Source organism: Melozone crissalis, unplaced genomic scaffold (genome assembly GCF_028551555.1).
Source record: "Melozone crissalis strain CALT ecotype California unplaced genomic scaffold, PUWL_Pcris_2 ptg000046l_1, whole genome shotgun sequence".
Classification (NCBI taxonomy): Eukaryota; Metazoa; Chordata; class Aves; order Passeriformes; family Passerellidae; genus Melozone; species Melozone crissalis.
The window spans coordinates 4,503,891-4,516,593 of record NW_026535824.1 but is presented as its reverse complement, the minus strand read 5'-3'; the positions used below and the strand labels follow the sequence as shown (position 1 = coordinate 4,516,593).

At 50.6% G+C, this 12,703-nt stretch overlaps 1 protein-coding gene across 1 annotated transcript; it reads right to left on the bottom strand.

Annotated features, from left to right (window-relative positions):
* Positions 1-486: 486 nt before the first annotated feature.
* Positions 487-1,419, bottom strand: LOC128943519 (olfactory receptor 14J1-like). The gene has a single exon (XM_054286438.1). It carries the CDS (start codon positions 1,417-1,419, stop codon positions 487-489), a length of 933 nt encoding a protein of 310 aa, XP_054142413.1.
* Between the last annotated feature and the right edge of the window lie 11,284 nt (positions 1,420-12,703).

The window sequence follows — 12,703 nt, the reverse complement described above, 5'->3', positions numbered from 1 at the left end:
TGGGCTGAGGCGTCAGCGCTGCCCCAGCAGTGCCCATGGCCTGTCCCTGCTGCAGCCCCGGCACTGCCACACCCAGGGCTGTGCCCGGCCCCGAGAGCACTCAGGCCCTGCAGCAACATCAGGGCAACACCAAGTGCTGCTGGTGCTGGGCACAGCTGCTGGGCCAGCACTGATCTGCCCCCAGCTCTGCACACAGACATTGCTGCTGCAGTTCCAGAGAAGGCAGCGAAAGGGCATCTCTGCAGAAAACTTTGCTGGGGGATCCTTGAGTTCCTTCAAAGCCACCAGGAGTGCAGCCCCTCATTGGCACAGTTTGTGTCCACAGGGAAGATGGAGAGAAACAAAATAAGAAATGATACAATGAATTGATTTTCACTGTACACCATATTATTAAAATAAATAAATAAAAAAAACTCAAAACCAAACCAACAAGAAATATCAAAGATAACTTTTATTACAAGTGATTAGCAGAAATTGGCCAGCAGTTTAATGTTTCTGAAACCATCCAGTCATCAGCCTCCACACTGCAACCTTGAGCTCCTGGTTCCTCAGGCTGTAGATGAGGGGGTTCAGGGCTGGAGGCACCACCGAGTACAGAAGTGACACTGACAGATCCAGGGATGGGGAGGACATGGAGGGGGCCTTCAGGTGAGCAAAGATAACAGTGCTGAGGAACAGAGAGAGCACGGCCAGGTGAGGGAGGCAGGTGGAAAAGGCCTTGTGCCGTCCCTGCTCAGAGGGGATCCTCAGCACAGCCCTGAAAATCTGCACATAGGAGAAAACAATGAACACAAAACAACCCAATACCAAACAGGAACTAACAGCAATGACCCCAAGTTCCCTGAGGTAGAATTTGGAGCAGGAGAGCTTGAGGATCTGGGGGATTTCACAGAAGAACTGGCCCAGGGCATTGCCATGGCACAGGGGCAGGGAAAATGTATTGGCTGTGTGCATGAGAGCACTGAGAAAGGCACTGGCCCAGGCAGCTGCTGTCATGTGGGCACAAGCTCTGCTGCCCAGGAGGGTCCCGTAGTGCAGGGGTTTGCAGATGGACACGTAGCGGTCATAGCACATGATGGTCAAGAGGCAAAACTCTGATCCAAGGAAGAAATAAATCAGAAAGAGTTGTGTGGCACATACAGTGTAGGAGATATTCCTGGTGTTCCAGAGGGAATTGTGCATGGCTTTGGGGACAGTGGTGCAGATGGAGCCCAGGTCGCTGAGGGCCAGGTTGAGCAGGAAGAAGAACATGGGTGTGTGCAGGTGGTGGCCGCAGGCTACGGCGCTGATGATGAGGCCGTTGCCCAGGAGGGCAGCCAGGGAGATGCCCAGCAAGAGGCAGAAGTGCAGGAGCTGCAGCTGCCGCGTGTCTGCCAATGCCAGCAGAAGGAAGTGGCTGATGGAGCTGCTGTTGGACATTTGCTGGGGCTGCACATGGGGACCTGTTCATGAGGAAAGGATAGTGAAGAGTTTGAGGAGATGTCTATAACCAAAAACAAAGCCATTTCCCATACACCCTCTTCTGTAAAACACATGGACACGCTTGTCTGTTTAAGAGTTCTGAGGTTTTCTTTTTAAGCTCTCCCCATGTTTCTCCTGCTCTTCCAGGATATCAGAAACCCTTGGCATTTCTGCTGTCCTTGGTATAACAGAGTTCCCTGTGGCAAGATAATGAGTGGAGACTGGAGGGAGAAGGTCTCACTTGATTGTGTTTGGAGTTTCTTTGGGCTTTCAGTTTTCTCAAATGGAGAGCCCAGCTCCACATTTATAGCCAAGGTCTCACGTTGCTCATTTCACCAACCCAGCAGCATTTTCAGCGTCAGAACACCTCTGCCTTCCCCCATCAATCTTATAACTCAGAGATGCTCTAGGACAGGTTCGACCCTGGATTGAAGCTCCCAGCTTGGACTGAAATCTCAGGGACACTTCCAAGTGTCCTTATGATGGTATTGGATGAAGGGAGATGCAGCTCCTTCCCTGGCTGCACTGACAGCATTGCCCAGAGCCAGGCACTGGGGACAGCATCACCCTGAGCCAGCTGTGCCCCCTCCAGAGCCCCCAGGGCCGGGCAGATGCTCCCAGCCCTGTGCTCTGCAGAGGGAACTGGGCCCGGGGCTGCAGAGCTGCCCCACGGCTCTGCTGCAGCTCTGCCTGCACAGGAGGGGCTGCACACCTTGGAGCCCCGGCCCTGAGGGCAAAGGCTTGGCTGGGGCACAGGAGGGAGGGGGCTTGTTCAGAGGGAGGGGCTGCACTGGAGGGGATCCTGTGGGCATCTCTAAACTCTCCCTGCCACAGCATTGCTGGGTTTTGTTTTCTTTCATTCCCTGATCTTCTCTCTGCTTCCTGGAAATTTTCCTCCTGCAGGTGTTTCGCTGTGCCTGATCTCTCTGTGCCAGCACTCACAGACTCCAAAAAATCTCTGTGCACTCTCCTTGGTCCTACAGAACCCTGCCTGTTTGCAGGGCACTGGATGGGGCAGGTTCTGTTTGCAGCTTGGAGAAAGGACAGCTCAGACTGAGCCTGATTGCTCCAGCAAAAGTAATGCTGTTCCTGTCCACGGGCAGAGGAGTGGCTGAAAGCACATTAGGGACCTCCTGTGAACCTATTGATCACTAAAAGTAACAGTTCAGATGTCTCAGGTACTTGTCAAAATTCATAATCATCCTTTAATATTTATACCCCCTTCCTGCCATTCTCCAATAGTAGGAAACTGAATACAGTCTTAGGAAATTTCCTCATTTTTATCAAAATCCTTGTCTTAGAAATATTCTGTGACTGATCAGAACCCCTCAGTACATCAGAACTTCATGAGCATTTCACCTCCCTTGCACCAGAAATACCCAGAGTTGTACTCACAGAGTCTGTAGGCATTGGGATGGTCCAGCTGCAGGAGATGGCTCCAGGAGCTGCAGCTGCATTGTCCTGCAGCCAGAGGTTCCTGTGCCAAGGGCTGGCAGTGATTCTGCCCCAGGCACTTCTCAGCACCTTCCCAGCCGTGACTGATTGAAGCTCTCTGTGCCTCTGTGCTGTGCCTGGGCTGGCTGCAGGCAGTGCCCCAGCCCTGCTGGGCTGGCAGAGGAGCTGCTTATCAGGAGAAATGTGCTTTTGAAGCTCTTCTTGGTTACCAGGAGCTGCCTCTGTGCCAGGAGCTCAGCCCAGCTCATCAGCACAGACACAGCACAAGGACTGCAATGAGCCTCTGGGGCTTTGTGCTCAGGCCCTGAACATCAGTCCCTGAGAGGGAGCTGAAGAATCCTCTCCAGAACTCCAAGTCAGAATCCAACTCCAAAGTGTCTTGGACTTGTAATGGGTCCCAGTGAGGGACACAACTGAGAAAGTGTCCCCAGGCAGAGCAGAGAACTGGAAGCAGTGATGACAGGTGGGGACAATGAGAAGCCAGTTCTTGCTGCCCTGGGGCACAGGAGCAGGGTCTGTGCCACCAAGGGCTGTGAGCAGACACCTTGTCCTGAGGCCCTGGGGCCTCCTGGCACAGCCCCAGCCAGGCTGGGCACTGGCAGCCCCTTGTCCTGTCCTCAGCATCCCCCCCTAGCCCACATCCCAGTGGCCTCAAGGATCTGCTGGAAGGAGTCCCTGGGGAGCCTTGCTCAGCAATGGCCCTGGGGGCTCCTGAATGCTCCCAGGGACTGCAGGTTTTTCAAAGGACTTTGGATTTGGCTTTTGCCTTGGAGTCTCTGAGAGGTTTGTGCAATCATGGCCTCCAATTATCTGCTGGAATTAGTCTGTGGAGAGGCTTTGTCAGTAACACCACTCAGTGGGGCTCATTAATGCTTCAAGGTACTTCAGTTCTTTTAAGATACTTGGTGTTTCTGTTTTGATACAGACTCTGTGAGAGGTTTGTGCAATCATGACCCTAATTATCTACTTTAACAAGTCCCTTGGGAGCTTTGTACTGACACTCAGTGGGGCTCATTAATACTTTGAGATACTCAAGGTTTTTAAGGTACTTTGGATTTTCCTTTCCACGCTGAGTCTCTGAGAGGTTTTTGTGCCATTCTGGCCTTCAATTCTGTCCTCCAATGAGGACACGAGGAGCCTGTGTTGGGGATGGACCTCAGTGGGAGCCATGAATGCCTTGAGACACTTTGCGGTTTTCTTCTGACTTTGACTCCTGGAAAGGTTTGTGCAATCTCCTCTCAGGCCCTAAGGTTCAAGGGCTCAGCTCCAAATGCACAGTGAGGCGCATGAGGATCAAGCAAATCCTGACAAACCATGGCTCTGCCTTGATTTCCCTCTGCTCTCATGGAGCTCATCAGGAAGCTGTCTGTAGTGGTTTTTGTTCACTAATTTGAGATTTCTTGGAGAATACAGCAATGATTGTGATGGGTTCAGTGTCGGCTATATACCAGTACACTCACCAGATTATACGTACTTATTTCCTGCTGTGAGGTAGGATTAGGAGAAAGGCAAAGTAGCCTCAAAACTTTAAAAGGGTATAAAGAAAAGTTTATTACCAGTAACTAGAAGAAAGAGTAATATGAATGCAAAAAAAACTTTTGGAACACTTCTCCTCTCCCTGCAAGCTTTTCTTTCTTACTGACAATGAAAGAGACAAAACCTAAAATTTTCAGTCACTTTGCCACCTCTAGAATAGTTTTTCTTCAATTCACGTAGGGAAAGGAGTCTCTCTTTCATGCTATGGAAGCTTTACAAGAAAACATATTTCTCGTGGCTCTCAATTCCCATGAATATCAGCCTCCCAGAAAATCTGCAATCGTGAAGTCCCTCCCATTTTTTCACATCTTTTGCCACATCTGTGTTTATGGGCATGTTAGTTTATGGGGTATTAGTTTAAAGATGAGCTGCTTAGGAACAAAGGTTCTCTTCATCTATTTCTGAAATCATCTTCATATCTACAAACAGAGGTCTTCTTCTCTTCATGAGGCACAGGGTCTCATCACTAGTCTCTCTTTCTCTGTTCAAATTTCTCATGGGATCATAGCTACTTCAAGGTTTGCTTACTTTAGCATGGAGGTTTTTGCTGAACAAGTCATCTTCCCATGCTTTTCAATGCCTTATAGGGAAAAAGAGAGTCTGATGTATCAATTACATCCTTCTCCATTGCTTTACAAGGGGATTTCAGCTCCAAGATCAAGACATCTCCTCATCCCTCCTATCTGGGACTCAGCTTCCACTTCACTGACCTCCATGTCTTTGTGCTGCTCATGTATGTATCTGCACTTTGTCCTTTTCTCTCCCTCGAGGGAGGATGGAAGCACTGAAAGAGTTCATATCTCACCCGGGGCCTGCAGATGGTTCTGTGACCCCAGCCGGGCTCGGTGCTTGTGGCCGGAGCTGTTTTATGATGGAGGTTTCTGCAGCAGCTGCGCTGGGGCTGTGTCAGGATGGGCCGCGCTGGGGCAGGGCCAGGATCTCAGCAGCCAGGCCAGAACTCAGCAGCAGCAGCATGGCTGGGGCCGATGGCTTCTCCTCCCCCTGCCTGGGGATTGCGGCTGAACCCCAACAGTGGCAGAATCTTGGCCGAGCCGGCCCGGCCCGGGGCTGCTCCTGGGGCCCGGTGGATCATGGCTCAGCCCGGGCTGGCGGCGGGGCAGGGCTCAGCAGAGCCCAGATGGTCACAACTGCAGCCATGGCCCGGCCGGGCCTCGGCCCCGCGGCCTCCCCTGCCCTGCCCAGCAGCCGATGGGGCCTGGCGGGGTCCCTGGGAATGGGCCCGGCCCCACGGCAGGAGCCGCCCGGCCCGGCCTGGCTGAGATGGGGGCCGGGTCGGCCTTGTTACCTCTTTGCCAGCCAGAAGGGAAAGAGACCCTCTGTCCTGGTTTGAAAAGCAAGTGAGTTTTTTGGGATGCTGTAGTTAAACCAATAGGTGCCCAGATTTGAATATTGGCACGTGGTGTAGCCACTGAGGACATGGGTACGCCTCTGAGAACACAGGGGGTTAAAAGCAGAGAACTGCCAAGAAAACTTTCTTTTGGTTCTGGTGGGTGAAAGAAACCTATGTTGTTAGCTTTTTCTGCTATTTGAAATATTCCTGATTGTTGGATCCAAATTATTCCTGTAAGTTTCTTGTTCACTGCATGTATTATTTTGCTATGATGTTTCATCATACTTATAAAAAAAGACATGCATCTCATTCTTAAAAAACAAAAAAGAAGAGGAATGAACGCCTTATGAACATTCAAGTAATGCAATATGTACATGAGAAATTTGGACAACTAATCATTTTGAATAATGCAATATTTACATGAGAAATTTGGAAAAAAGATCATCACATCTAAATCCCAATAGGCTCTATCACAGTGAAGCCTAATTAATTCATTAACTTCAGGAGAAGATGTGCCTGTGTTTTATCATCAGCAGTTCAAAGCAGTCACCTGGTCATTCCATCAGATACTGATCAGTTCTGAAAAAATGAGGCCCAGTGAAAGGAGAAATAACCCCATCACCTTGCAGCCTTTGTGGCCAGAGCAGGAGCAGAAGGAGCACTGCCAAGACATGGCTGTGGCTGGAAACTGACAGAGGCAATTTGCCAACAAAAGCCTCATGGCATCCTCATGGTACAGTGCTCCTACGAACCTTCTGCAGTTATTCCCTGTTCCAGTGCCCAGGAGGACATTCAGTGATGTCAAAGATCAGCATTTCCAGCTCACAGACTTTCTTATCCTTCTCAACTAATTGGAAACAATGGTCATTTCTTTTCATTTCCCTAAGAGACATTGGACATTTTTCTTTTGTTTTCTCATGCTGCAAAACCCTGTGTCAATGACTTGATAGAATTTGGTAAGTTTTGTTGATTGTAATTGGTCATTTATCTATCTTATCCCATATCTAATAGATAACCAGGGACAACTGTGATGAGATAATACCCTCACAAGAGTGAGCTGTTTCAACATCAGAACATAGGAGCCTTTTTTAAATGAACGAAAAGGGGGAGATGTCATAGACCAGTAGAATAATGATAAAAGAAAGGCCTTTTGAAATCAGGCCTTCTTCTGCCATATTAATAGCTGGTCTGTCATCTCTTCTGAGTGCAGCTAAGCAGTTACAAGTTCCCATGTGAAGCTATTTGGAGAATGAGACTTTGTGAACAATCTATTCTGAGGGTGAAAAACTGCAAAAATGCACCTGCAACAACAAGGGATTAGTCCCATGAGACTCGGTGAAGAGAACAGGTAAACAATACAATAGAGAGATTTGATGCAAAGTAAAATCTAATTTATTAACCAATAACAGAAGAACTGCTAAGAAATCTATGAACTAACTAATGTTGCACACGAGGTCTGTCAAACTGTGTAAAACGAATTTTGTGAATAAAGAGTAAAGAGTTCTCCAGCTCAGCTGGGTCTTCTGGGATTGCAGTTCCCCCCTTCTTTAGGGCTTTGCTTTCGCACTTCTTAGGGCTTTGGTTTCGCTCTTCTCTGGAGCTTTGGGTTCCTTCTTCTTTAGGGCTTTGGTTTCCTTCTTTTCTGGCGCTCTGGTTTCCTTCTCTGGGATTTTGGTTTCCTTCCTCTCTGGGAATTTGGTTTCCTTCTTTTCTGGGATTTTGCTTTCCTTCTTCTCTGGGATTCTGCTTTCCTTCCTCTCTGATGCTTTCGCATGGGCTTCTTTCTTCTCCCGGGTCTTGGTTTTCCCCTTCGCTGGTTTTGGAGCTTGCTTGCCAACAGAGACACTCTTCTTTTCCTTCTTCTGCCTCTCTTCCTCCTTCCCCCTGTCTTCCTCCTCTAAGGCTTTTGCCTCCTCCTCGACCTTTTGAGCTGGCTCCTTCAGCTCCCTTCTGCAGACAAAACAGAAAACATGGCTGCGAGTCCCACCAGAAACTTGGGCTCCCTAGTCCTGGCTGGCCCAGCACTTCATTCCTTGACCCTGAGGCCATTTCCATGAATTCTCCTCAACCCACAGAGGTTGGGAACATCCCAAGTGAGGGCATGGGTGGAAGGGGACCTCCAGGACCAGCCAAACCTGAGATTTGCCATCATAAGGTGTTGGCTGTGCAAGCTCCCTCTGAAGGCACAGCCAGACCCCTCCAGCCCCTGCCAAAGGCTGATCCAGCAGCTCTCTGCGCTGGTGCCTGGAAACGCCCTTTGTCTCTTGGCTTCCCAGTTTAAAGCAGAGCACAGATTGCTGACATCTGCTTAGCCCTCCTACAGTTCTTACTCAGCTCATTCACCTCCCTTCTCCCTGGGCATAGCTGAAGCATGATTTTAAAGAGTTCAGATTTCAGCTGAGGGTTAGAAGCAATTCCCATTGATCAGGATGTAGGTTAGATAGGCAGACCATAGGTTAATGATTATGAGATGCTTAAGCTGGAGCTGATTGTTCTATTGTTTACCTTTAGGAGCTTCTTTCTAGAGGGAAGTGGAGGAAGTGAACTGTTATAAGAACATCTTGAAACCAGTAGAACGATGGTTAGCACCTGGGCTTGATGTCAATCAATCACTAAGTTGGGGACCTTGGATGGTGCCAGAGGGTCACAGAGATCTGATGAAGACATTCCTGACTTCATCCCTTAAGACCACTGACCCAATTCGAGACCATTGCCCCAATTCAAGGGAAGAATTGCACAGGAGTGAAGGACCAATGACCTCATTTGAATACAGAGCAGGGATGGGAGGTGCTGGGGTTGTGCGGATGTATTGTATGTAAGATCTTGGGAAATAAAGAGAGGGCAAAGAACCTTGGACACACGGTCACGCCTTTTAGGGACGTCTCTGGTGCTGCCCGCCGGTGTTAATAAACATCCCACAATCTAACTTTATTAGTTAGAGAGTCTCTGTCCGTGATCTTCGGTTTTAACGGCTCCTAGCCTGCTCCTTCATGAGAACAATCCTATCAGTCAGAAAGCAAAGGCTGCAGGAACTCCTCTCCTGCAAGACAGGCTCTTGTCAGGCAGATTTCCTGCTGGAACCCGGCTGGGACCAAGCAAACCAGTGCTGGCTGCCATGGAAACCATTGGAAGCAGCCTCATCCATCTCCTCCCCATGAAACCAACTTCAGTCTGGTCTGAAGAAGTCCTGATGCACAGGCTTGCTTTAAGCAGCCTCCACTTCCAGCTCCACACTTGTGCCTGTGTGTCCTGAGCTGGGCTGCCTTGCTGGAGCTGAGCTTCTCCTGTGCTTGCCTACGGCTGCAGCTGCAGGGGAGCCTAAAGGACAGGAGCTTTTCTGGCTGCTGCGCCACCATAAGGAGATCCCTGGCAAATCAGCAGTGCAAGGACTTCATCTGTGGCAGGAGCAGGACCCACAGCAAGGTTTGCTCTGTGCCCCACGCCTGCCCATACCACAGTCCCACTGTTCTGGTGAAGAAGGCAGATGATGAAGAAGATGCCACTCAACACCATGGACTTCAAGACACCTCTAGAGGTGGTGCCAAGGCAAGCCCAGAGCCCAGCTCCCTGCAGGCAGCAGCTAAGCCAGCAGGGCTCAGAACTCAAATACAGAAGAAGATGTTCTGTCTCAACAGAAGAAGGTCCTTCCTCTCTTGGCAGCCAGGGAGCTCAGAGTGGCCATCCCTGTGTTGCTGCTGGCCTTTGCTCTGCAGCTCCTCTGAGCTCAGAGGCCTTGGAGCAGGGAAGCCCTGCAGGGACAATAACCCATGGCAGAGCATGAACCCACGGAAGGCTGACTCACCTGTCCCTGAGAGGGGCCTGTGAGCCACAGTTGACCTCCTGGGGGCTCAGGGAGGAGCTGACACGTGAGGCCGCCCTGGGCACCAGCACCTCGGAGGTGGAGCCTCCCTCCATGTGGCACAGCTCCGGGACATTGCAGGTGGTGTTGAGGTTGCCAGAGAAGGTGGAGGAGACCTGCTGGCTCTCTCCTGGCTGCAGCACACCTGGCAGTGGCAGGATACTGAAAGCCTGGACGGAAGACAGGAGAGATTGAGGTGTTGAGCATGGAAATGGAGGCAGAAGAGCATCTTGGAGCAAACTGCTGCTGTAGCCAGAGGGGCCTATTCCCCAAACACTGCCAGAATCACCCTCACCTCATCCTGCATCCATGCCATTGACCAGTGCAGGGACCATGGGGAAAATCTTCTCCCATACTCACAGCTCAATGCATTAATTAGTACATGACATGAAAGTGAACTGGGATGGCTCCTGGCAGTAGAAATTCTCTCTGATACCCAACTTGCCTTTAAAAAGTTTCAAAACTTCCTGCTTTTAGAAAAGGAGGAGACTCAGAGTGAGAGCTCTTGGAGCTGAGGGAAGGAGTCCAGCCCAGCTCATCTGACTCCTGAGGCTCTTCCCCTCTGTCTCTGATTTAAATGCTTCTTTCTCAAGGTGCTACAGCAAAAGCTCCTGCAAAAATTTCCTATGGAGCACCTGAGGAGTTCCAGGGGGAGCAGTGCCCTCCACAGGTGCCGCACAGCGTCCTTGGACATCCCTGCACGGCCTCTCCAACAAGCAGCTGCTCCAGCAGCACTTTGTGATGGGCCTGCAGGGATGGGAGGCCCATCTGTGGCCAATGCTGAGGGCCCCCAGTGGCACTGGCAGCTCCAGCCCTGCTTGCCACACTGACAATGGGCACGGGAGACAGATTCCCTCTTGCCTTCTCCGCTCCCAGGGGAGTGTGCGCCACGTCCAGGGAGCACCTGAATCCCTCCAAGCCTCGAGGCAGGTGAGGGTGCTCAGCAGTTGGTGCTGGCACCCAAAAAACAAGCCACTTTCTATGCTGGGAGGAAGAGACAGCCCCTCTGCAAAGTCTCCCTTTGTCAGACAGCTCCAGGGCCAGCAGTGCAATAGCAGCTCTGGGTGAAAGCAGAGCCCTGCAAACAGGGAGTCTGGCTGCCTTGGGAAGAGGCTCCATGGAGATCAGGATCACCCCAGCTTGCTCTGGGAGGGAAGCTGGAGGTGTTACCATTATAATGCAGAGAAAAGCCTCATCTTACATTGGGAAGGAAACAAGGCAAAAAATCCCACACTCAGCACAGGCCTGTAGGATCTGAGTCAGCTTCTCCAAGGAAAACTCTCCTATTTCTCCCTCCCCCTCAGCCCATGTCCAGCCACTGGCCCTGCTGCCCAGCCAACTGTCAGGGCACAGCACAGCAGGGCAGCAAAAAGGGAGCTCAGCATGAGCAGGACTTGGTGCTGGCAGGCTGGGGAGGCAAAGCAAGCAGTAGGTGCACAAGAAAATCCACCTCTGCTCCTGAAGATTGGCTAAAATCCTGAACTTCTTTCAGGGCTCTGGCTGCCTCCTCCTGTCCAGTCCTGAAGTGCCTCCATTGAGTTGCTGCACAATCCAGACTGGTTCTTCTCTCCTTCGGTGGCTGGGGTTTGAATTTAGGTGGGTGGAGCTCATCTCTGGAAAATAAATAACTATGAACAGGGACCTGCAGTGGGAGGGAGGGAGGGACACCTGCACGAGCAGCTCCTGGCCAGGATGCAGCCCCTGGCTGAGTGCTCGCACGTTGAACTGAGAAATGGTTTGATCCAGCCCTTCCCAATCCAGGCTGGGGCAGGTCTGTTCTAAAGGCAGCCCAGGGATGACACTGAGGTGCTGCAGCAGCTGCAACTGCTTGCATTGAGCAACTAGAGAGGACAGGCATGAACACCTGGTGGGGATGCAAAAAGCACAGTGGGAGAGGAAAAGACAGAGAAGGCAGCAAAAAGGTGAGATTTGAGACACCAAGGGGCAGACCCAGCCAGTGCCCAGCCAGCACAGCCCCCCCAGTGCCCAAGGCCAGAAACTCGGCAGCTCCACCAGGGATTTATCAGGAATGTTCCCCTGACACCGCTGGGGGGTTGGTTGACATTTTCCAACACTCCCAGGTGACTCAGGTCACATTCCCCATCCATCCATCTTTCCATCCATACATACACAGGCTGTGGTGCTGGGATCCTGCCAAGCTCTGCCAGCCTTGGGCTTGGGGAGATTTCTGCCAGCCGTCCTGAGCTCCGTAATTGTGCTCTCTGTTCCAGGAAGCAAGCAAGAAAGATTTTAAAAAACCCAAAACAAACCACAACAGACAAACCTAAAAAACCTTCAACAGCTCAACCCTGCTCAAGTTATTTCTTTAGGGACAGCTACCACTCTCCAGCTGAAATGCTGGGCTTTTGGGGAAAAAGAAAATTACATGTTCACCTCCAAATCAAAAAGGATTAAGGTAAGAGAACCTTTCAAACTAAAAATTATTGGCCCAAAGCTTTAATCTTTGCAAAAAATCTCTAGGTAAGACCAGCCTGACAGTTAAACAACTGGTTCTTCTGGTGGGGAGAAACCCTCCTCTTTAAGAGAAGCAGCCTGATAGTTAAAAGCAACTGTTTGGTCAAACTTCAGGCTCCCTGGCACAGCCTGCATTGCCTTTCCTTCCTGTTCACTGATTTACAGGCAGTGCCACAATGGCCCAGGTTCAGATGTTTGGTGCCATCCAAGGAATTTGGCATTGCCATTTCCATATGTTTTAATCGAAGTTTCAATCCTTTCAACCAGTCTTCAAATGCCAGAAAGCTCAAGGTTCCTAGAAGACTTTTGACATCCTCTTTTGTGCTCAGAGAGATGACATTTTCAAACAGATGTTTCCAAAGTTAACAGCATTTGAAAGAATAATGAACTCAAATCCCCCTGGATTCCAGCTTAGCCCAACTCCATTCTGTGTCAGACACTGAGATTCCCACCTCTAAGGCAGGAGCTGTTTGTGCCCCCATCCCTCCTGTCCTTCTCCCCAGCAGCCTGTGCCTGTTTTCCCCAGCAGAATCCCTGTCCCTGTGCACCCTGCCAGGAGCAGCTGC